Raw genomic sequence first — 24,051 nt, forward strand, 5'->3', positions numbered from 1 at the left:
ACAGCTTCCTACAGTTCTTAATACAATTTAGCCAAGTAAAGCCTACGGCATGTTTGAACAGGGGGGATGCTTCCAGTGAAGAAAAGTGCATGTCAGTATAGGAGCCAAATAAAGTCAGTGTGCATGTAGAGCTCAGTTGAGGACAGTTATATTGGTCTTGTAAGTGTGATGAGAACTCGTGTGGCAATAAAAGTAAATATTTTCATGGGTAGCAATAAGTGAGAATTTTATACTGGGGCAAGGATTTAAAGGATATCAATTTCTCACAGGAAGGTGGACAGAGTTTAATATACTAAGAACATGTTGATAAAGATCTACAGACCACAACAGTATTTGGATCCCCATTGGGCATCAGTGCTGCTAGCTGGACACCGCTGATTCTAGATAGGAATTTCAGGTGTTGGATGAATTTAAGGCAGGTGTCACTCTGGACTTTCTATACTTACCCTGAACCATGGGGTAAGTATCCTCTCATAGTCACTTGTAATGCCTGGTTTAATCACTGAGCCATTACTTTAAAAACTATGATTTGCCAAGCTCAAGTTATTAACAACGTAACATAATACATTTTACCAAACGTACCTGAAGTAAGTCAGAGTGTAAGATTGCAGGGCTTGAAATAAAATGGAAGTCTGCAACAGTGAGGCAGCAGAGACTGTCACAATTTCTTGCTCCTATACTAGAGGCTCAATTGAAGGTGGTAATGTTATCCTCTGCAGAGTTTCTCGACGGGATGCAATTAGAAGACCTCTCAGAACAATTGCTGCAGTTTGACTCTAGACTGGTACTCCAGTATCCTCAGTGATGTATTCTACCGTGGGCCTCTTAAGCAAAAAGAGGAACGACTATTTAGCTTTAGGGGACCCCGGGAACCATCTGAAGGAGTCTAAATAAAGTCAGAGTGGATGCATTTCATCTTCTCTTTTTTCTGGCATAGGAGCTTAAGTCAGAAGGATCTACAAACATCTTTGTAAACAGGCTCAGCTGAGCCAGCAGACTGATGCCTAAGCACATCTAATCAGACGACTCTAACAAATGACACTTTTGAAGTTGAAAAGCTGCAAACATAAAAGATTCCTGAAACTTAACACATCGGATTGTACCATTAGGCTGTACTGTGGAACTCCAGAGGACTCTGCTGCCCTTAAGTGAAAGTGTCAAATTCCTCTCTAATGAGACTGCCACATTTTCCCCAGGTTTGCTTTTTAAGAGAAGAACAAAAAAGGCATTTCATTACGTGTTCCTGGCAAGCTTGGTTTTAATTCTAATTGTAGATGTTAAACTAGATCAATACAATCTGAAACAACATTACAATCTGACACCACCGCAGTGATGAGCACAGAAGAAAGGATAACAGCACAAGTTGGAAACAGGTAACTTACCTTACACTTCAAAACACCGGACAGAAGCTCTTCGCCACAAAACTCTAATTCATCATCAATAATCAATTTTCGCTGTAAGAAAAAAAAACAAGCATTTACAATGCAATGGTTTCGCCTTTACAAAAGTTAGAGCTATTGGCATTGCTCATGACAATTATTTTTATTAATGTTTTTAAAAAAAAAAACATAAATAAATGGCATTGTCATTTACAATGCCAATAGCAGGGCAGGAGAGCAAGCATAAGCAACGAGGGGGCAGGACAGCAAGCACAAGCAATGAGGGGGGGTGGGGGGGGGGGGACAGCAAGCACGAGCAACAGGGGGCAGGGGAGCAAGCACGAGCAACGGCAGGACAGCAAGGGGGGCAGGTCAGCGAGCACAAGCAACGGGGGACAGGGGAACAAGCACTGAGGGGGGAGGACAGCAAGCACGAGCAACAGGGGGCAGGGGAGCAAGCACAAGCAACAGCAGGACAGCGAGCACAAGCAACGGGGGCAGGGGAGCAAGTGATGGAGCAAGGATTCGCACGTAAAGCGACTTGCTCTGATTCAAGAACCTCGCCTAACATGTAATCATATTAATTCAACCTGTCCGTCATTTATTTAGCATTTTCCCCCAACACGCGGGTGTCCCCAGGAGGCTTGCCTGTGTGTCTTTTCATCCTAACAATGCTTGCACTACGGAAATGGCTGCTTCGCAGAAATCCAGTCTGCGCATGCGTCGGTCATACCCATGTGATGTGACGCACTCGCATTTTGCTCTGATTCAAGAACCTCGCCTAACTTGTAATCATATTAATTCAACCTGTCCGTCATTTATTTAGCATTTTCCCCCAACACGCGGGTGTCCCCAGGAGGCTTGCCTGTGTGTCTTTTCATCCTAACAATGCTTGCACTACGGAAATGGCTGCTTCGCAGAAATCCAGTCAGCGCATGCGTCGGTCATACCCATGTGATGTGACGCACTCGCATTTTGGAGGGATATTGTTGCACATGCGCATTGTTGCAAACATGGCCGCTTGTCTCTAACCATGCTCTCTGCTTGCCACTGCTGCTTCTGCATATCTGTCTTTTTGCACTAAACCTTAATGCCATAGATATTATAAAGTAAAGGGGGGGCGTGGCTTGGACGCCGATCGGGATGGCGGCGTGAGCGCGCAGCTCCGCGCGGAATCCCGCTAATTCTCCTGTTTTCGGGACCCTAGGCGACCCGAAGACAACATTCCTGCCCTCTGAAGTGTAAGGGGACAGCTGGACGTAATCGGAGAGTCGCTGGGGGACTGCTGGCCCCGAGAAGATCGAGAGAAGAGGCGGCTGAGGTGTTGCCGAGGGTGAGAAGAAAATGGCGGCGAGGAGGTCGGCCGGTCCCGAACTTCAGCCCTGAGCCAAGTTGTCGCCGAGTGGCAAGAGATCCTGCACTCGGCTGCCCGAAGCACTGGGATTGGCGGTGCTGTGTCCTGAGACCAGGGGACGCTGACCCGATTCACCCAGGAGCTCGGGGACCCTCGTTGGCCACCGCCCTAAGATTCATCCTCCCCCCCGCAGGCTGAAGGGGGGTGACGGAACGGAGCCCGTCCACCTGGCCATTGTTCCTGAGAGCGTCGGCGGGGACATTGCACTGCCCGGTGCCTGGAGACCGGCACGGAACCACGGGCGTAATCGCGAAACGGGCGACTGGACTTGTGACGCAGTACCCTGGCATGGCGGCGATCGGAGGGCCGAAGCCCGGGAGTCGCGAGGGGGACTCGGCGACATCAACTCAGCTGAGTGAGAGTCCCTCCCCGGAGATTGATCAGGAACAACGGCTGAACCGGCGTTTGGATGCCATCCTTGATGCGATCACCTCCACTAAGGAAGCATTGCACAATGACATTGCCCAAGTGGCCACGGGCCTGGGGCTGCTACGCGCGGATCACGCGAAGCTGGCGGATAGGGTCAAGGACCATGACCAACTGTTGCTGGACCTGAAGCCATCGGTGGTGACCGCGGAGCACAGGATCACGGACATTTTGGCCCGACTGAACTTGCTGGAACGGAGGGCGGAGGATGCCGAAGGCCGCAACAGACGGAACAACGTGCGGGTCGTAGGCCTGCCGGAACGGATTGAGGGGGAGGATGCGGTGGCCTACATGGAGAACTGGTTCCGCACTGTGGTGGCACCGGAGGGGCTTACTCCTTTTTTCACTCTGGAGCGAGCTCACCGGGTGCCTGCTCGCCCACCGGGGCTTGGCCGCCCCCCCCGACCGATGGTGGTGCGGCTCCTCCACTATAAGGACCGGGATCTCCTCATCCAGCGGGCCAGGATGTCGGGCCCGTATGAGGTGGAGAACAGCAAGGTGACGATCTTCCCGGATTACACTCAGGCGGTCCAGAAGAACAGGGCATCGTTCCTTGCTGTGAAGAAAGAGCTCAGGGAGGAAGGCATCCAGTACTCCTTGCTCTACCCAGCCAAGCTGCGGATTATCATGGATGGCACTACGCACTTTTTCCAGACTCCGGACGAGGTTTGGCAATGGCTTGAATCATATAGAGCGGGGACGGACAGATCACACCAAAGTAGGCGAGACCAACCAAAGCAGCCCCGGGTGAGGCAGTTACAACGCATCAGATCCCGCAACAGGCGCCAGAGGGAGAAACGGGAGGCGCAAATGGCGGCGGAGAAGAGGGATGCGCTCGCGGCGACGGCGGCCATTACAGGGTCGCAGAGGAACAGTGAACGGGCAGAAACGGACTCAGGAGGGGAAGGCAGCAGGACAGGAGAGGAACTTTCGGAGGCGGAAAGCTCGAAGGGGCCGATAGTAACCCCACAGACTTCTGATGGTATTTTCTGCGGCTGAAATATAACTGGGACTTGATCGGGACTTCATGGTTGGGTGATATCCTGTTGCTGGAGGGCGGGTTGCCGGGAGGGGGAGCTGTGTGCTTTGGAGGGGATGAAGGTGCGGGCTCCGCTAGCTGGGGTCGGCGGCGACTCACCCCCCTTGGACCCTTAAGGTCGACTGTGGTGGAGACCACAGGGTAAGAGTGTGAGAAGTTGGTTCAAGGTTTGGATGGGGGCGGCCATTGGGTTCGTGTGCTCTGTCCTGGGGAGTGGGGTTTGGGAAATGTTTCAGTTTTGGGAATGTTCGGGGGGGGCAACTGCATAGGGGGGGCCATGGACTTTTGCTATTTGATTCGGACTGTACGAAGTTGGAATGGGGACATTACCTAACTTGAAATGCCTAACGTGGAATGTCCGGGGGCTGCGGACCATGGTGAAACGCCACAAAGTACATGCATATCTGGTACGCAGGGGGGTTCAGATTGCTATGCTCCAGGAGACTCATCTCACCAAAAAAGAGTGCGCTGCCTTGCAGAAAAGATGGCGGGGCCAGGTGTTCGGCACCACTTACTCAGCGTATGCCAGGGGGGTGTTGATCTGGGTGCGGGCGGGGATACCCTTTCAAGTGCTGAATCAAGTAGTAGATCCGGATGGCAGGTTTGTGGCAGTGGAGGGGAGGTTATATGGACGGGACGTGGTTTTCTGCTGTGTCTATGCACCGAACACTGACCAAGGCCGATACTTTGATAGTCTCTCGGGGTCCTTGGCCTCTTTCCTGGCGGGTCCGATAGTGTTAGGGGGGGACTTCAATTCGATTACGGATGTCGCTCTGGATAGGTCCCATCCCCCCCTAGTTGACTCTCCGGTGCGCAGGCTGGCCGCGCACAGGAGGGACTGGCAGGAACGATGGGGGTTGTTAGATGTCTGGAGGGAGAGGCACAGGGGAACCAGGGATTATTCCTTTTATTCCGGTCTCCATGACCTACATGTCAGGATCGATGCGGTGCTTTGCGGGGGATCCCTAGCCCCATTGATTACCCATGCGGAGTACCTGGCTAGGACTATATCCGATCATAACCCCCTGCTGGTGCACATTCAGTGGCAGAGAGAGCGCTCAGTGATACCAACATGGCGGCTTCGGCCGGAGACGCTAGAGGATTCTGTGTTCAGCGATGCGGTTCGGCAGGGCATTGATGGTTATTTCGGAGTGAACGAGGGCACGGCTGCGAGTAGGTCTACTGAATGGGATGCAATGAAAGTGGTGGTGAGAGGGGTGTGTTTGGGTAGGTTCTCGAATGCTCGTACGACTGTGCTGAATGACCTAATGAAAGCGGAAGAAACTTTGAGGGACTTGGAGCGCCGCAGGCCGGCTAGGCCAGATCTACAGGCCCAGTTGTTGGAGGCGAAGGAAGTGGTTGCCGCCGAGACGGAACGTCTGAGGTGTTATGACTATAGGCAGTACATAATCAGGGCACACGCAGAAAGGGACAAGGTGGGTACCCTCTTGGCCAGACTTGCTAGCCCGGAACTTAGGGGCTGCCCGATTCTCAGCATTAATAATGCGCAGGGAGAGATGGTGTACTCCCAGGCAGCGGTATTGGAACGATTTAGGGGGTATTATGAGGAACTATACCGGAGTCAGCTGGGAGTGGGGGTTCAGGACATCGCGGAATACCTGGGGGAGAGGCAGCTTCCGGTCCTGGACGAGGGAGACGCGAGGGAGCTGGGTAGCCCGATCACGCTCACGGAAATACGGGTGGCCATCAAACATATGGCCCGCAACAAGACGCCCGGGGTGGACGGACTGCCAATTGAATTCTATCAACAGTATGTGGACAGCTTGGCGCCCAGGCTGCTGGTGGTGTACACGGAAGCCTTCGAGACGGGGGTATTGCCTGGATCCATGCGGGAGGCCTTGATTATACCGCTCCTCAAGCCTGGCTGGGACGCCGCGGATGTGAGATCTTATCGCCCGCTGTCCATGCTGACGGTGGATTATAAGATCCTGAGCCGAATCCTGGCCACCAGGCTGGCCCCGCATATGACGGGCCTGGTACACAGGGACCAGGCCGGGTTTATACCCACGAGGAGCACGGCGCTGAATATCCGCCGCCTGGTGGGAATAATGGACGCCATCTTGGACAGGGAGGGAACACCGGCGGTTCTGTCTGTGGACATCGAGAAGGCCTTTGATAGCTTGGAATGGCCTTTCCTGGATGGAGTGCTAGAGAGGTTTGGCATGGGCGAGGGGTTTCGAAGGTGGACGAGGGTATTATATACCTCGGCGACGGCGAGAGTACGATTGGGCGGCCTGGTGTCCGCGGCGTATCCGGTGGGCAGGGGAACACGACAGGGATGCTCTCTCTCCCCCCTATTGTTTGCCCTGGCGATGGAACCCTTGGCGGTCCATGCGAGGTCAGGGGACCGATATGCGGGGATAGTGAGTGGCGAGCAGTGGCACTATATATCGCTATATGCGGATGACTTGCTTCTATACCTAGCTGACACCTCGGGGGCATTGGTTGGAGCGATGGATCTGTTGTCTGAGTTCGGCCGGCTGTCGGGCCTTAAGGTCAACTGGGCGAAGACTTGTGTGTTCCCGCTATGAGCGGGATCACCAGCCCCTAGCAGCGATTTAGGTGTGGTATGGGAACCCTCTTGCATCACCTATTTGGGTGTCCGCATTTACCACGCGGCTGCGGACCTATTGGAGGGCAACATTGGCCGCTGCGTCCGGGCGTTGCGGGGCAGCTTGTCTTTCTGGTCGACCCTCCCGCTGACAGTCCTGGGCAGAATAGCATTGTTGAAAATGGTGGCGCTCCCCCGCTTCCTCTATTATTTCCGAACGCTGCCTGTCTGGATTCCCCAGGGGGTGTTTAGAGAACTGCGGTCAATGATAATTGGCTTTCTATGGGGGCATGGCCGCCGCAGAGTGGCCCTGAGCACGCTACTTCGCCCCAAGCTGGAAGGGGGCTTGGCCGTGCCCGACCTCGAGCTGTATTATCTTGCGGCGCAGTTGCAGGTCCTTACACAGAACGTAGCCAGGGTGTTCCGGGGCCCGGAGGAGGACAGGGACCGGGGAATACAACGCCACGTGCTGTCCTACATCATCATGCAGCAGCGGCTCGAGTTACGGGCCCTCACCATGGAAGAGCGGACGCTCCGGCTGTGCTGGCAAAGGAGCCTTCGGAGAGCGAGGGCATCGCGGCCTTATGCCCCGGAGATCCCGATCGGGATGTTGACGGCACTGCCGCATGGAGGAGATTGGTCCCCGTTGCTGGATTGGGAGGAGGCGGGACTGCAGGTGGTGGGCGACTTGTACATAGATGGGGCTTTGGCGCCGTTCGAAGTGCTCCGGGACCAGTTCGGGCTGCCTGATGGGGGCTTCCTCCTACACGCGGCAGTAGTGGCTGCCGTACAAAAGCACTGGAAAGAGGGGCTCCTGGAACCCACGACGACTATGGCGTGCCAATACGTGGTGATGACGGCTGGTACGTTCAAACCTGTGACGTGCCTCCATAATAGGATGCTGAACGAGGGGCTGGAACCACTCCACGAACTCAAGGCTAAATGGGAGGTGAGCGTCGGCCGGCCCATACCGGATACGGCATGGGGCCACATCCTGCGACGCACGTGGAAGGGCACTGAAAACGCGCGCTTTCAGCAGGTGCATTTCTATGTGCTTCATAGGGCCTATCTGACGCCTGTGAAATTACAGCGGTACTTTCAGGTGCCGGAAGCCAGTTGCCCACGATGTTCGTCCCCAGGAGCGGACCTGGACCACTTATTTTGGGGGTGCCCACAACTGGGGACCTATTGGGCGGAGGTAGGGGAACTTCTGAATGAAGTGACTGACAGGGAGGTGGAATTCGACATGGCGGCGTGCCTATTGCTCTGGTTCCCGCATACTAAGCACACCAAGGTGACAAGCAAATTCATAGACCTGGGTCTGATATTGGCACAGAGGGAGATATCGTGGCATTGGAAGGCCAGGGGGGGACCCTCACTGCGTAGATGGAAGAATGAGCTGCTGCGGTGGTCTGACTGTGAGAGTGTGCTCCGGATGAAGCAGGCTGTAAAGTTGGGGAATGAGAAGGCATTGGATGCGGCGCGTGCATGGGAGTTAGTGGTACAGGCTTTGCGTGATGCGTTGGTTGAGGATGAGGAGGGCGAGAACTAAGCCGCTGGACACCGCGGGGCGAACACAGAAGTATGGTATCACGTACTGTAGTGGACCCATCCAACTCGATAGGGCGAGGCACACACCTTAGCAGTTGCCAGGGGAGGGGGGGATTTTGGGGGGGTTGGTTGTGGGGTGTTTGGGGAGGGCCGGAAGCCATTAGATGGTCGCTTGTTAGGGCCCTGGATCTACTGGGACGACGGAAACTATGTGGAGGGCAGAAGGACTGGGTAGAGCGGTCAGGTGTGACGACCCATAGCGCCTAGGGCAGGCCCCGACAAGGGCGATATCATTGACTATCACTGCGATGGCTGATGGGAATGTTGTTGTGGGTGGGGGGATAAAAGCAGATGCGCAATGCGATCTTTCGACCAGGGTCCTAATGGGACGTGCACTGTGATGTGTTCCTCCTGAGCGATGCAATACGCCGCCCGGCCTCCGGGATGCGGGCTGAACGGCTGTGTACGACTGAGAATTCTTATTGGACGGGGGGATCTCACAAGTGTACTGGTTGTTTAATGATATCCTGTGGTTTATAACTCTGCAATAAAAACATATTTAAATAAAAAAAATAAAAAGTAAAGGGGTGCAGTGAAGCTTTTAATGGTGTACAGTGTAATCATTTTTACGTGTGATTCTAATTTGTTCTCGCTTACTTTTCATGTACCGCATATCTATGGGCCGGGGAACGGGGAGCCGCTCCATGTTGAAGTTCTTCTAAACCCTGTCACGTGACATGGGAGAAACCCCACTGCGCAGAAGCTGAAACAAGCCAGCTCGCTCCCGAAGCACGATGCGCCTGGGAACCCACCTCGAAGATGCTGCAGTCTACCTTGACTGCGCAACATTGTTGATATATACTGTACACTTTCATTGTTTTCTATATTCCTATGCCTGGGAACATGAACTCCAAGGGGCGGGTATGAAAAATTACATATTAATGATGGGAACACTGAATTATAGGTGGTGACGATGACAAAGTCACCTCTCCTGACCAATCATAATGTGGGAATTTGTCACTTGTAACATTTGTGGGTGGTCTAGGGGTCCCAAAACAGTATAACTAGCTTAGGGTAGCTTAGAGAAATTGTCCGACTTGTCCGAGTAGCAGACCTGTCACTGACCCTACGAACTCTATAGGTGATTGATACAGAGTGCTGCGGAGCACTCTGTCCATACTTTCCACAAGCTCCTAGGGGTGGAAATAGTCTTAAGTGCTGGCGAAGCACTTCGCTGGGGAAATTCGAAAACCCAATCTGGGTTACTGGCGGATTACTTGCAGAGAGGGGGTAACGCAGCCGTTGCATCCGAAGCTGTAGGTGTTGGTCGTACCTTGGTGAGCCCAGTCCTGACCCAAATCCTGAGGGGTATTCTGTCCTGACTGTCCGTGAGCTGTACCTGCTCGCATTCTGGTATTCCAATCCTTGAGGGTTGTTGTCCCCGTCTTTCCAAACTGACCCGTGGCCAGGGTTAGTCCTCATTCCTGCCTAGGTAATTATTAACTGTGGGTGTACGTCTCTCTATCACTCTTTCTTCTCCTCTTAATAAAGCACTCTTGCCTGTGATATTGCCCTATCACCTTTGAAAGCAAATTATATGCAATTGTTTATTAGAAATGTTCCACTTCTCTCCCTACCTGTAGGATATTATTAAATTGTCATATTATTGTAGTGTGTTCCATTTTTCCCTTTCCTTTAGCATGGTTGCAGTGAACTTCGTAAGAATAGCATAAGTAGCCTAGTTTAAGTGCACATTTTAGGTCCTGCTCATGTCCCATGCCCTAGTTTAAACTTGTGGTGGATAGCTTGTTCCTTAATACTCTTACCCTGTAGTGTTCCCAATTACTCTAATGGTACTTGCCCTAATCCATAGTTACATTGTGGCATTAATCTTAATAATTGATGTGTTGATTTGTATTTGCCTCATTATCTTGGCATATTCATTCTGAAATTTCTTTTATAAACTTTAAAAACTCATCAGGTGTCTGTGGTCATTTTACAGTATAAAGTGTGGATAAATGTACTAAGTGTATAAGAGTTCTACTCCTTTTAGGAATCTTGTCACCTGTCCACTGCTAGCTCCTGATCCGTCAGGAGTAATGTGCCTGTGGTAAGTCAGGTACATGAATAGTAAGTGGTGTAAGAGTCACCCCCCGAATTACTCATAGTAGCGTGGAAAAGGTTTGTCACCCGGTTCATGCAAAGCATTTGTTATCGTAGGCACGCCAGGGCCCAGTGCGTGGAAAATTTGGTAAACTCAGTGACCCGGGTGACCTGCGCGCTCTATCAGTAATTTTCTGGTAGCAGTAGTATGGTTAGGACTAGTTAAGATAGGTAGGCAAGATAGTTAATAAACAAACCGTGAAAATAAATGTGCTGCTGTTCTATTGATTGCATTGATTCAAATATTGCAAAAATGTTTTAAAGGATTTATATGTATATGTAAATGATTTTTGCATTGCTGCTATAAGTATTATATGTGAAATTAACCAAAATTGTTTGTGTGTGTTCAGTGTAGTCCGAATCCCCGGGGAAGTATATAGCTAACGGTGAGCAGAATCCGGTTAGCTGGTAAGGTCACTTGTCGTGAGTCATTAGTGCAGGGTTAGGAATACCTGGAAGCACTAATTAGGATCTTCTTGCATCTGAATAAATGATAGCTACGAGTCCTTTTGTATAAAACTTCCATTGTGATATCACCTAGTAAGGGTCACATGTGGAAGGAGTAATAGGGTCTCCAAGGCTTGAATGGTAAGTAAAATAGTCCGCTGGTGAAAGCCTGACTTAGTATATATCCCAGAAAGAAGTGGATGAGTCAGAGGAGTAGCAGGTTCTATATTGCTCGTGTGAGAGGTTAGGCAGAGAAGTCTATCCGGAGTGAATGAAAAGTAGACAGAAGTGGTTTACTTGTAGTGAGAGAAAATTTTTCTATCTATTTAGAACACTCAGACACAGTGGCAAACGTTGTGTGTTGTTGACTAAAATTTGCACTCGCACTTTAGGAAAAGTTAAAAGTTTCCGTTACCTTGTGAAGGAGGGAGTCGGTCGGAAGACTGCTCTGACGTCACTCCGTGCCGCGCTGGTATTGGTAGAGACAGCGGGCGTGTAGTGAAGCTGAAATTGTAAGGGAGGGGTGAGTGCCGGAGCTTGAGACCTCGTCTCGCGAAAAGGCCGCGCACCCATTGGACAAGGATTTTGTAGTCACAGTGTTGATTGGTTACTGCGAAATAGAAGTCGCGTTAGCATTGGAAGCCCAAAGGTAAACAAAATTAATCAACAGGAGCTTGAGAGGGGTCTGGAAAGTTGTATGTGGTATCCTGAGTTCTTACCTAATCCACAAAACTTAGGCTTCTATAAGGAACAGATTCTACGAGGTAGACCGCGCATAATGTATGGAGTAAAAAGAAAAATGTAATTTGCCGATACAATAAAGAACTTTTTTAAAAAGGACAAGCCCATTAGAACGAGGGAGGGTGTGATCATCCCTCCGCCAAATACTCCTGCCTCCTTCATGATGTTTGAGAAAGGGTACCATACCTGTGTATGGTTAGAAAACTGGGTAAAGTATACTGCAGATGACGGAGTCCTAGCATTCCCTATTGATGGTACGTTTAATGGCAGAATCCTGTTTAACTTGAGGACCCGCATGAACGAATTACATCCCAGACCCAGATTAACCCAGTACGAAGCCCTAGAAGAATGGGAAATTGAGGCTCTGGAAAGAGATAGACCCCGGATGGACAAGGGAGTAAGCAAATGGTATCCGAGGGTCCATAGAGAAACCAAAGAGCAGAAAATGAAACAGTGGAGACAGAATATGATGGTTGAGGGATTGTTTCCAATGATGGGGGTATTAGAACAAGGGAAAGGGAAACGTACAGAGAAAACCCATCACTTAATGGCCGTGGGGGACTCTGAAGATGAACACCTAGAGGATTTGTTGATGAAAACCCCCTCTCCCTATGTTGCAGAGTCAGAGCCTCTGAATTCACTGAACCCGTTTTCTAAATATCCCAGATGTCGGAGGGATAGTGAGACAGATGGAACGGGTACCGATAGTAAAACCAGTGACGGGGATGGGTTTTGCAGACCTAGTTCTACGGTCCCGAATTACCGTCCGTTTGGAGAAGACCCACCTCGGTTGGTTACTCCGACAGCCCCAAGTATTTACCCACCCTTGGTACCCCAAGTATTGCATGACAATTCCGCAGAAAAGGCTTTACGTGAGCGAGAGAAGGAAGCCCTGGCTAGACAGCGAGATGATTTGGTTCGGACCATAGCCCAGATACATCCCCATCCAGATTCACTGACTATTCCAGTAACTATTGGCCCAGCTATTCCTCTTTACGGGGATAGACTGGCCAGTCCTCGTCCTCCTGTTATAACCCCAATTATGCCAACCCCAAGTATTCCACCCCCAAGAAAGGAGACTCTCATAGTTGATGATCAAGAAAGTGACTGTGAGTCAGTAGTCTTAATGGATATGCCCATAAGGGAACCTAGAACAAGCATGCCAGGGGTAAGAAGTCAGAGTAGGGCAAAAGAGGTTCTGATTGAAAGCACATCTGGGGTTAGGAGTGCCACAGTAGTATCCCCGGAAGAATTGGACAGATGGACCAAAGAATTAGAGAAAGAGACCACACCCCAACCGAAACCCTTAGAAATCTATAAACTAAGGATAGAAATAGAGGAACTAATGGCTGGTAATGTAGGATTAGACCGGTTAAACTCCTTTAATGAAGAAGAGTTACTGTTTATCAGCAAAAACCTTACCCGGAACGCTAGATTGCTCCATGAGAGATTGATGGACACTGCCGTAGACATGGGAATAGATGTCAGTCGTTCCAAAGTCCTTCAGAAACCCTACAGAGCAGATTTTTCCGACAAAGACTTAGAGAGCTTGAATGTAGTAGGAAAACAGATCCAGATAAAAGAATTACTGAAACTCCTACAGAAATGGGGGGATGTAGAAAAATGGAAAACCCGGTGGGCAAAGAAAAAGGAAGACAGCAGGGCTAAATCCCAAGCTTCAGAATACGTGCTTAAAGAAGTAGGTCCCGCAGAAAAATTGTGTCCCATGAGAGAGGTCCCGGGGGGAAAATACGTCCATGTTCCTTGGTCCCGACAAGACATAGTGTCATTTACTAATGACTTCCCAAAATTACGGGAGAAGCCAGTCGACTGGTACAGACAGGTCGAACGCTTCATAAAAGTTCAGAAATGTCTCCTGAAAGACCTGGATGGGTTTTTCGACATTGTGGTACCTGTAGATTTGTGGACTGAGTGCAAAATTGAAATTGATTGGCCCAATGACGAATATGCGAGGGATGCCAAAACTGGAGCTCCCTCACCTGAAGTAATGAGGAAGTATAATCAAGTCATACAATACCTGAAGAAAAAGGTGCCCGCAAAGGAAACCGACTGGACCCGTATAGATAGAACTACCCAAGAGCGCGATGAAACTGTCCACTCCTTTTATGAAAGGTTGCTGCAAGTATTCAAAACTTACAGTGGAATCGATAATGTGGACATGAAGGACATGACCCATTTCAGTTACAGATTCGTGCTAGGATGAAGGCCTGAAATATCCCAATGGATTCGAGATAATAAAATCAGTTGGCAGGGAAAGCCCATAGATGATGTCCTCAAGTACGCCAAGTACTGCGAGGATGAGATAGAAAACAAGAAAAAAGCCCTCAAGGAGAAAGTTATGTGGGCACAAGTGAAATTGGCTGAACAGCAAGAAAAACAGTTAAGTAAATTGATTTCTAATAATAATGCCCAAAATACCAATGCTGGGGGAGGAGGGAAGCCCCGGGTAAAAATGAGTCGGGAGGAGGCTATGAAGAAATTCCCCTGCCACGGGTGCGGTCAGATAGGGCATTGGAGAGACGAGTGTCCACACCTACAGGCCGGTAATGCCCCTGTAAATGGTTTAAATCCACAGGTGCAGAAAGAGGGGACAAGAAAGAACCAGCAACAGGTAAAGCTACCTCCAGTACCTCGCGCTCCTAGACAGAATAATAAGAATCAGGGTCAGCAGAATGAAAGGGCGGAGGTATGGGAAGGAGAGAATGAGAGAAATGCAGCAATTGCGCAGTACCTGTTAAATGATTCTTTCCTCTGTGATGATCAAGATTGACGGGGCCTGAGGGGGGGGAGGATAAGGAGTGCGTACTTGGCGCCTCCTTACCGGTAGACCAGACTGGACCATACATTGAAGGAAAGGTTGAGGGAAAAGACGTCACCTTTCTGTTGGACACTGGTGCTACCCGGTCCACTGTGAGAACAGTGGATGTTCCTAACCTACCCCTCTCGGGAGAAGCAATCCAAGTAGTGGGTGTCTCCAATCAGATAATCAGTACTCCAGTAACTGAAACTATGGAAATTTCCATAGGAAATTTCAAAGAAATGCACAGATTTGTGGTCTGTGATTCCAGTCCTGTGAACCTGTTAGGACGTGATTTGTTGTGCAAAATGAACTGTACCATCTTTTGCACACCAAAGGGTGTCGAAATTCAGACCCCCGATAAAGATGGCCTGTACAAATTGATGTTAGTAAGACCTGACACTGAAATTAGACCTTTGTCCGTTGAAGACTTACCTGAAGAACTGCAGTTAAGAGTGGTACCCGAAGTATGGGATTTCACGGGAAGAGATGTAGGCTTAATGGCAAATGTGGACCCAGTTAAAATAGCAATAAAAACAAATGCTGTATACCCCAGAACAAGACAATACAAAATGAGTGCAGAAGTAAAGGCAGGAGTCGCAATTGAAATTAACAGGTTGCTTGAAGCAGACATCATACAGGAAGTAATGAGCAGTCCCTGCAATTCGCCCATCATTGGGATTAAAAAGCCTAGTGGAAAGTACCGGGTAGTGCAGGACCTGCGCAAGGTAAACCAAATTGTTGTACCTTGCTGTCCCATTGTGCCCAACCCTGCAGTGATACTATATCAGATTCCTTGGAATGCGGAATGGTTCACTGTCATTGACCTGTGCCATGCATTCTTTTCCATCCCATTGCATCCAGAAAGCAAGTTCCTTTTTAGTTTTGAATTTGACAGCCATATCTATGTCTGGAATCGTGTCCCCCAAGGGTACACTGAAAGTCCATCGATTTTCAACCAGATCCTAAAGAAATGTCTTGAATCTTTAGTACTGCCAAGAGAGTCCGTTTTGGTGCAGTACATAGACGACCTTTTAGTGGCATCTAAAACACAAACTGACTGTGTCACGGACACCATTGCCTTGCTGAATCACCTAGGAAAGGGAGGACACAAAGTATCACCAGACAAATTACAGTTCTGTAGAAACTCAGTAAAATATCTGGGGCACCAGATAGAAAAAGGGATCCGAAAAGTCACTACAGAGAGGATCAAGATAATTCAAACTATGGACCTACCCCGAAAGCAGAAAGAAGTAAGAATGTTCCTAGGAGTTGTGGGGTACTGCAGGCAATGGATTGTAGGATTCGCAGCTCTAGCCAAACCTTTTATAAAAATGACCAAGAAAGGAGTGGAAGACCCAGTCAGTTGGGACAGTGAAAGTATGTCCGCTTGGGTAAAATTGCGAAATTGTCTATGTACCGCTCCTGCATTAGGAATGCCTGATTATTCCAAGAACTTCGAACTGTTCTGTGACACAAGAGAAAATTGTGCACTCTCAGTCCTGACCCAGGAGCATGGGCTGGTCAGGCGTCCCGTGGCCTATTTTTCGGCCACTTTAGATCCAGTGGCTGCTGGATTACCCGGATGCCTGAAGGCAGTAGCTGCTTCTTGCGTCAGTCTAGAACAGAGTGAGAATATTGTCATGGGACATCCTGTCACTGTATATGTTCCACATTCTGTTGTAATCCTACTGACGAGAACCAAGACCCAGTATCTCACACCTAGTCGGCTGACTAAGTATGACAGAATTTTACTTGGTGCTGAGAATGTAATAATTTCTCGGTGCAATGTCTTAAACCCTGCAACACTGTTACCTGTTCCTCTGGATGTAGAAGCAGAGGATGAAATGGAGCATAACTGCATCGATCTAACAGAATTCAGCACTAAGCCACGTCCTGACATCGGAGAAATAGCTTTACTTGATGGGGATCTTACAATCTTTTGGATGGCTCGTGTTTAAGACATGAGAATGGAGGTCTGAGTGCTGCCTATGCTGTAGTCACATTGACGACAACCCTGGAAGCGTCTTACCTATGCGAAGTAAAGTCTGCCCAAGTAGCAGAACTAATCGCATTGACAAGAGCTTGTAAGCGGGGTAAGAACAAAAGAATAACTGTTTATACCGACAGCCAGTACTGCTATGGGGTTGTTCATGACTTCGGCCAACTATGGTTACAAAGAGAATTCATGACTTCCTCAGGTACCCCTATCAGAAATGGAAAGGTGGTACAAAACTTACTGGAAGCTATTCAATTGCCCAAAGAATTGGCTGTGGTCAAATGTGCGGCTCACAGATCCGGAAATGATGATGTGACAGCCGGAAACAGATGCGCTGACCAAATCGCCCAGTTTTGTGCCCGACACCAAATGTCCCTCCAAATTGGGTTATGGGGTGGTGGAAACAACTGCCAACTGATGTTGTTTGAAAATGTGTCGACATGGGAGGAATTGAGAGACTTACAACAGGCAACAGACAGGGAAGAAAAAGGCAGATGGAGGGCGAACGAATGCAGAATAAGGAATGATGGTGTGGTGGTAAACTCAACTGGGGTGCCTGTACTGCCCGACAGCCTGGTAGATCCCATGGTCAGAATGATACATGAACCAACACATATGGGAAGGGACGCAATGTGTCGTGTGTTTGACAAGGTGTTCTATAATTCAAAATTCAGGAACCAAGCGGAAAGGCTTTGCCAGAGGTGCCTAGTGTGTCAGCAATTCAATGCAGGAAAGAGGACTGTAGTAGAACAGAGTACCATTGGAAAGGCAGTAGGTCCCTTTGTCAGGATGCAGGCGGACTTTATAACAATGCCCAGGTGCAAGGGATACAGATATGTCCTGGTCATAGTTTGCCTGTTTTCCAGGTGGGTGGAGGCCTACCCAGCAAAGAAAAATGATGCCTTGACTGTAGCCAAACTATTACTCAGGGAGTTGATACCTAGGCATGGAATTCCTGAGACGATTGAAACAGACCAAGGTGGGCATTTTGCCAACGATGTCCTAAACAAACTCTGTACAGCATTTAAGATGGAGCAAAGGCTGCACTGTGCATACCGTCCAGAGGCTTCTGGAATAGTTGAACAGATAAATGGCACAATAAAGTCCAGACTGGCGAAAATGTGTGATTCCACCAAAATGAACTGGATAGAAGCTTTGCCCCTTGTGCTGATGAGTTTGAGAAGTATTCCGAACCGAAAAACAGGCCTGAGCCCCCATGAAGTGCTAATGGGGAGAGTGATGCGACAGGCATGGGTACCTGGACACAAACTGCTAAGTATTTCTGATGATTTGGTACTAGAATACTGCAAACAGCGGGGTGACCAAGTGCGTTCTATCTCTCACCAGATTGGAGAGACAGCTGACGACTGGCCCAAGACTCCAGCACATAAACTGCAACCAGGTGATTGGGTGGTGTTAAAGAAACACACCCGGAAGAGTTGCCTTGGACCAAAGTGGGGAAAGCCTAGACAAGTGATCCTTGTCACCACAACTGCTGTAAAGTGTGCTGGTGTACCGAAGTGGATCCATGCCAGCCACACGAAGCGGGTAACTGGAGAAAACGCGACTGAAGCTGAAGGTAGTCCAGCTGAGGAGACTCCCGAAGAGGGTCCGGATCTCGCCGACATCGAACTACCGAGCACAAGTCAAGACGTTGATTGGTTCCCTGCCGACGACCAGGTTCTTGATCCAATACGAACCAGAAAATATTCCTACCTAGACAGTGAGTGGGATAGTGCAGGTGAGACAGAACTAGAGGACGAAGGTCAGGTCATCGAGACTCACATCAAACCTGATCAGGAAGTAGGAAAAGTAGGGACAGATCAAGTCATCGACACTCCTCCTGAAACTCCAGAAACTGGAAAGGGTCAGATAGTGATTAAAGCTGAGGTTCATGCGGAAGAAAATCAAGGGATCGAAGTGCATGAACAGGAACAGATAGATATAGACGAACGTGTTTGGGAAGCAGAAACCAAATCGCCTGAAATTAAAGAACAAATACAACTCCAACCTGAACAAGGCCAGCTTAGGGACCAGGCAGAAGAAATAGATGAAAGACCTGGAACTAGTCAGACAGGAAGGGAAATAGACTCTGCCAACACAAAAGTGCCACAACGAAGTGAAATCAAAAGAGTGCACGAGGAAGGCCAAGTTTCCTCGACCAATGAAAGCTACAAAAGCAAGGGTGAACCCCGATACATCAAAAGACTGAGACTCCGAATAAAGACAGTTGAAGAAAAACTAAAAGACCGAAAAAGGGCTGAAAGTGAAAGGAAAGAAGCCCGAGGCAAGTCTCTCAGAAAAGGCGACAGAGTAAAGAAACAGAATAGGTTGTATCTGAGCCCTGAATGGACTTACTTGGTGTTGGAAGAAATTGATGAGCCCAACCACAGTGGCAAAAGTGACGAAGAGTCCATTGCTGATCAGAGTTCTGACGAAGACCCTCCTTGAGAAAAACCCGAGTGAGCCTTTGGTGTAAAGAGACAAAGAGGGGTTGCAAAAGCCACCTGTAAGCTATAATGTCTGATTCAGATGTCAATGGAAGATCCAGATTTAGTTGTTGCAAAACCTGCTGTAAAATATGCTTATGTAGTATAGCTATGTTGATAGTGATATGGATAGGACTAACAGTCTTTATACCTTTTATGATAAGTAAAGATCCTAACCTGTCCCCTACTGAACCTGAGACGCTAGACACAGACGTTGTACAGACTGAAGAAACACCACGAAGTTTAGAAAAACGTGACAATGCAGTTAGTCTGAGACACACACGACCTAAATTAGAAGCATCAGATGAGGGTGGACTGCATTTCCACAAAATGAGAAACAGGACGCATTTAAATGTTTTTGCTAACCTTTTAGTGCACTATGTAGAAGCTATGGAAATAGAAGATTGTTATGTCTGCACGAAGCTACCCACTTCTGTAGCTGAAGGTGTGACATATCACCATTTACCCCTAACCTACGGAATTTCCTGTAGTATCTTAGCAAGCTTATTCTATAGAAGCACTTTAAAGTACTACTACTCAAACACTGACGTAATCTTTTCTGAACTCCCTATTCGAGGAAACCTGAACCTTGTACATATTAGAAGTGAGGTGACCCGTTACATGGGAGAATATTTCTCGACCATAGGTGAAATAGACTTAAATGAAGCAAGACAAGCTAATCTGACCTGTTCCTTGCAAGAGCAGGAAAAGATGTTTATAAAAATGGCAGACAGAAGGAGGGAAAAGTTTCAGAAAAAGGCAAATGACGAAAAGGATAGAGTCCCTAAGTGGGCAGAACATATGGACAACACCTCACAAGGCGAAGCTAATCCTGCTTTGTTGCTGGATTTTGAACGGAAAGGGAAACTTTGTCTCCATAGAGAAAGGGCAGAATATTATAACAATGTATTCATCGGTTCCAGCGAGTTTGAACATAATTACAAGGTAATTGGAGGTTGGGGTTTCAAAAATGGGTCAGAACCTGTGTTTCCAGGAATTTATTATATATGTGGGAACAAGGCTTATTTCAAATTGCCGGATCACTGGTATGGAAGCTGCTACTTTGGCATGGTCTTCCCAAAAATATACCATGTGAATAACGCTGCTGGAAGCAATGATGAGACTAATGGCTTAGCGCGTAGCAAACGTGAAAGTGTAGGAGAAATTATAGGTGATATTTTTAGTGCACTGATACCTGGAATGGGGGTAGTTCTGAATACTCACAGAATATGCAAATTGTCTACAGTAGTGGATCGGTTATCAACTGACACTGCTGCCGGATTCCTGCTGGTCAATACTGAAATGGTTGCGATCAGATCAATGGTTTTACAGAATGGCCTTGCTCTTGACACCTTATTGGCAAAAGAGGGCGGAGTCTGCAGGATGCTGAAGGCGCAACATTGTTGCACCTACATACCTGACAAAAGTATCGAACTTAAGAAATATGTAAGGAATATAACTAATTTGGAAAAAGAACTCAAACCATTAGAGGTTGACAGTGCCTGGACGAGACTGACTGGAGGTCTCTCCTCTATAGGTAGTTAGTTTTCTAACTTAGGTAAAAATCTTCTATGGAAAATACTGATGCCAATGGCTGGAATAGGTGTGGTTGCACTGATCATATTCATTTGCTGTAAATGTCAAAAATGCAAAAAGTACACGGTGAATAAGAGAGGAGTGAAAAGAAATATTGATGAGCTAGAATTAGAAGAATTGAGAAACAAGATTTATAAGCAAGCAAAGAATCACCACTCTCATAGAGAAGCCGAAAGAAAACTCAACAATAAGTCTGTTGAAATTGAGATGGATGATATGGAAGAATGAAAGTTGGCATCTGTTTCCTTTATAGTGATGATAGTAAATATCATCAAAGAGGGGATTGATGGAGCAAGGATTCGCACGTAAAGCGACTTGCTCTGATTCAACAACCTCGCCTAACTTGTAATCATATTAATTCAACCTGTCCGTCATTTATTTAGCATTTTCCCCCAACACGCGGGTGTCCTCAGGAGGCTTGCCTGTGTGTCTTTTCATCCTAACAATGCTTGCACTACGGAAATGGCTGCTTCGCAGAAATCCAGTCTGCGCATGCGTCGGTCATACCCATGTGATGTGACGCACTCGCATTTTGGAGGGATATTGTTGCACATGCGCATTGTTGCAAACATGGCCGTTTGTCTCTAACCATGCTCTCTGCTTGCCACTGCTGCTTCTGCACATCTGTCTTTTTGCACTAAACCTTAATGCCATAGATATTATAAAGTAAAGGGGTGCAGTGAAGCTTTTAATGGTGTACAGTGTAATCATTTTTACGTGTGATTCTAATTTGTTCTCGCTTACTTTTCATGTACCGCGTATCTAAGGGCCGGGGAACGGGGAGCCGCTCCATGTTGAAGTTCTTCTAAACCCTGTCACGTGACATGGGAGAACCCCCACTGCGCAGAAGCTGAAACAAGCCAGCTGGCTCCCGAAGCACGATGCGCCTGGGAACCCACCTCGAAGATGCTGCAGTCTACCTTGACTGCGCAACATTGTTGCTATATACTGTACACTTTCATTGTTTTCTATATTCCTATGCCTGGGAACATGAACTCCAAGGGGCGGGTATGAAAAATTACATATTAATGATGAGAACACTGAATTGTAGGTGGTGACGATGACAAAGTCACCTCTCCTGACCAATCATAATGTGGGAATTTGTCACTTGTAACATTTGTGGGTGGTCTAGGGGTCCCAAAACAGTATAACTAGCTTAGGGTAGCTTAGAGAAATTGTCCGACTTATCCGAGTAGCAGACCTGTCACTGACCCTACGAACTCTATAGGTGATTGATACAGAGTGCTGCGGAGCACTCTGTCCATACTTTCCACAAGCTCCTAGGGGTGGAAATAGTCTTAAGTGCTGGCGAAGCACTTTGCTGGGGAAATTCGAAAACCCAATCGGGGTTACTGGCGGATTACTTGCAGAGAGGGGGTAACGCAGGCGTTGCATCCGAAGCTGTAGGTGTTGGTCGTACCTTGGTGAGGCCAGTCCTGACCCAAATCCTGAGGGGTATCCTGTCCTGACTGTCCGTGAGCTGTACCTGCTCGCATTCTGGTATTCCAATCCTTGAGGGTTCTTGTCCCCGTCTTTCCAAACTGGCCCGTGGCCAGGGTTAGTCCTCATTCCTGCCTAGGTAATTATTAACTGTGGGTGTACGTCTCTCTATCACTCTTTCTTCTCCTCTTAATAAAGCACTCTTGCCTGTGATATTGCCCTATCACCTTTGAAAGCAAATTATATGCAATTGTTTATTAGAAACTTCTCTCCCTACCTGTAGGATATTATTAAATTGTCATATTATTGTAGTGTGTTCCATTTTTCCCTTTCCTTTAGCATGGTTGCAGTGAACTTAGTAAGAATAGCATAAGTAGCCTAGTTTAAGTGCACATTTTAGGTCCTGCTCATGTCCCATGCCCTAGTTTAAACTTGTGGTGGATAGCTTGTTCCTTAATACTCTTACCCTGTAGTGTTCCCAATTACTCTAATGGTACTTGCCCTAATCCATAGTTACATTGTGGCATTAATCTTAATAATTGATGTGTTGATTTGTATTTGCCTCATTATCTTGGCATATTCATTCTGAAATTTCTTTTATAAACTTTAAAAACTCATCAGGTGTCTGTGGTCATTTTACAGTATAAAGTGTGGATAAATGTACTAAGTGTATAAGAGTTCTACTCCTTTTAGGAATCTTGTCACCTGTCCACTGCTAGCTCCTGATCCGTCAGGAGTAATGTGCCTGTGGTAAGTCAGGTACATGAATAGTAAGTGGTGTAAGAGTCACCCCCCGAATTACTCATAGTAGCGTGGAAAAGGTTTGTCACCCGGTTCATGCAAAGCATTTGTTATCGTAGGCACGCCAGGGCCCAGTGCGTGGAAAATTTGGTAAACTCAGTGACCCGGGTGACCTGCGCGCTCTATCACAAGCACAAGCAACGAGGGTGGAGGACAGCAAGGGGGGGGGAAGGACAGCGAGCACAAGCAATGGGGGGCAGGACAGCAAGCACAAGCAACGAGGGGGGGCAAGATAGCAAGCACAAGCAACTTTTTGTGGACCTGTGAGATTGTCAGGTGGACAGGGTCATTGTCTCCCTTGGCCCCCCACACACACAGAGCCCCACACACATACACAGAGCCCCACACTACACACAAAAAAAATCAAATGGCACACTTTTTTGCTTACATTATTAATAAACATTTCCCCGTTAAAAAAAAAATAAAGCGCTTTAAACTGTCCTCAAATAAACTTATAATACATACAAACCACTCGGCTGCCTGCCTTGTGGTTTAACCCAGCTATAGACCAAGAGCTTTATGTCGTCACACCATAAACATGCATAATAGACGTTAATGCCTTACACTTATCCTCATTTCAGTGACCACCATTCCCTACTAAAGAAAGTGTTACCAGGGATTTATAAATTAAGCGAGCGACCCAAAAACTAATAAAAAGGCCAAAACTTTTCTACAGCACGCTCAAAAGGAGCAAAGTCATCTTTCCGACCTTCCTGCCTTCTGAACATGTTAAATCATCATTGCCCATTTCATACCCAAAGGCATCTGGATGACTTGCTCACTTAGTTCAGGAGACAAAAAACACTTTCTGTGACTAATGCAAGTACCAACAGAGCTTGCACACATTCACTGTTGCAACACCAAGTAATTGGCAATTTTTTTTCCTTAGTCAAGATTTGAAGACATGAAAACAGTTTATGTAGCAATTTTACGGAATCTTTGCACAACACACAAATTAAAAATAAAACGGATGAGAGCAAGGCTTGAGACAAGGATTCATTCAAGAACACACGAGCAGGCTATATGAATCACTCTGCAACTTCCCTAACCCATAAGTCCGACACTTTTCAGCGGCTGGGGGCACCGCAAAACTGCATGTAAAGGTAAAACTCCACCTAAAGTAGCCAGGAGCTCACGAAATATGCATATATTCTAAAGAGAAACTGGGATTTCCGC

At 47.9% G+C, this 24,051-nt stretch overlaps 1 protein-coding gene across 1 annotated transcript in view; it reads right to left on the bottom strand.

The window, feature by feature from the left end:
- Positions 1–24,051, bottom strand: part of CMTR1 (cap methyltransferase 1) — a 1,053,443-nt gene that overhangs the window by 806,505 nt on the left and 222,887 nt on the right. The window contains exon 6 of the mRNA XM_086925906.1: positions 1,383–1,454. Coding sequence (XP_086782032.1) covers positions 1,383–1,454 — 72 coding nt within the window. The remainder of the gene's footprint in view (positions 1–1,382; positions 1,455–24,051) is intronic.

This window comes from Lissotriton vulgaris, chromosome 6, assembly GCF_964263255.1.
Source record: "Lissotriton vulgaris chromosome 6, aLisVul1.2, whole genome shotgun sequence".
NCBI lineage: Eukaryota > Metazoa > Chordata > Amphibia > Caudata > Salamandridae > Lissotriton > Lissotriton vulgaris.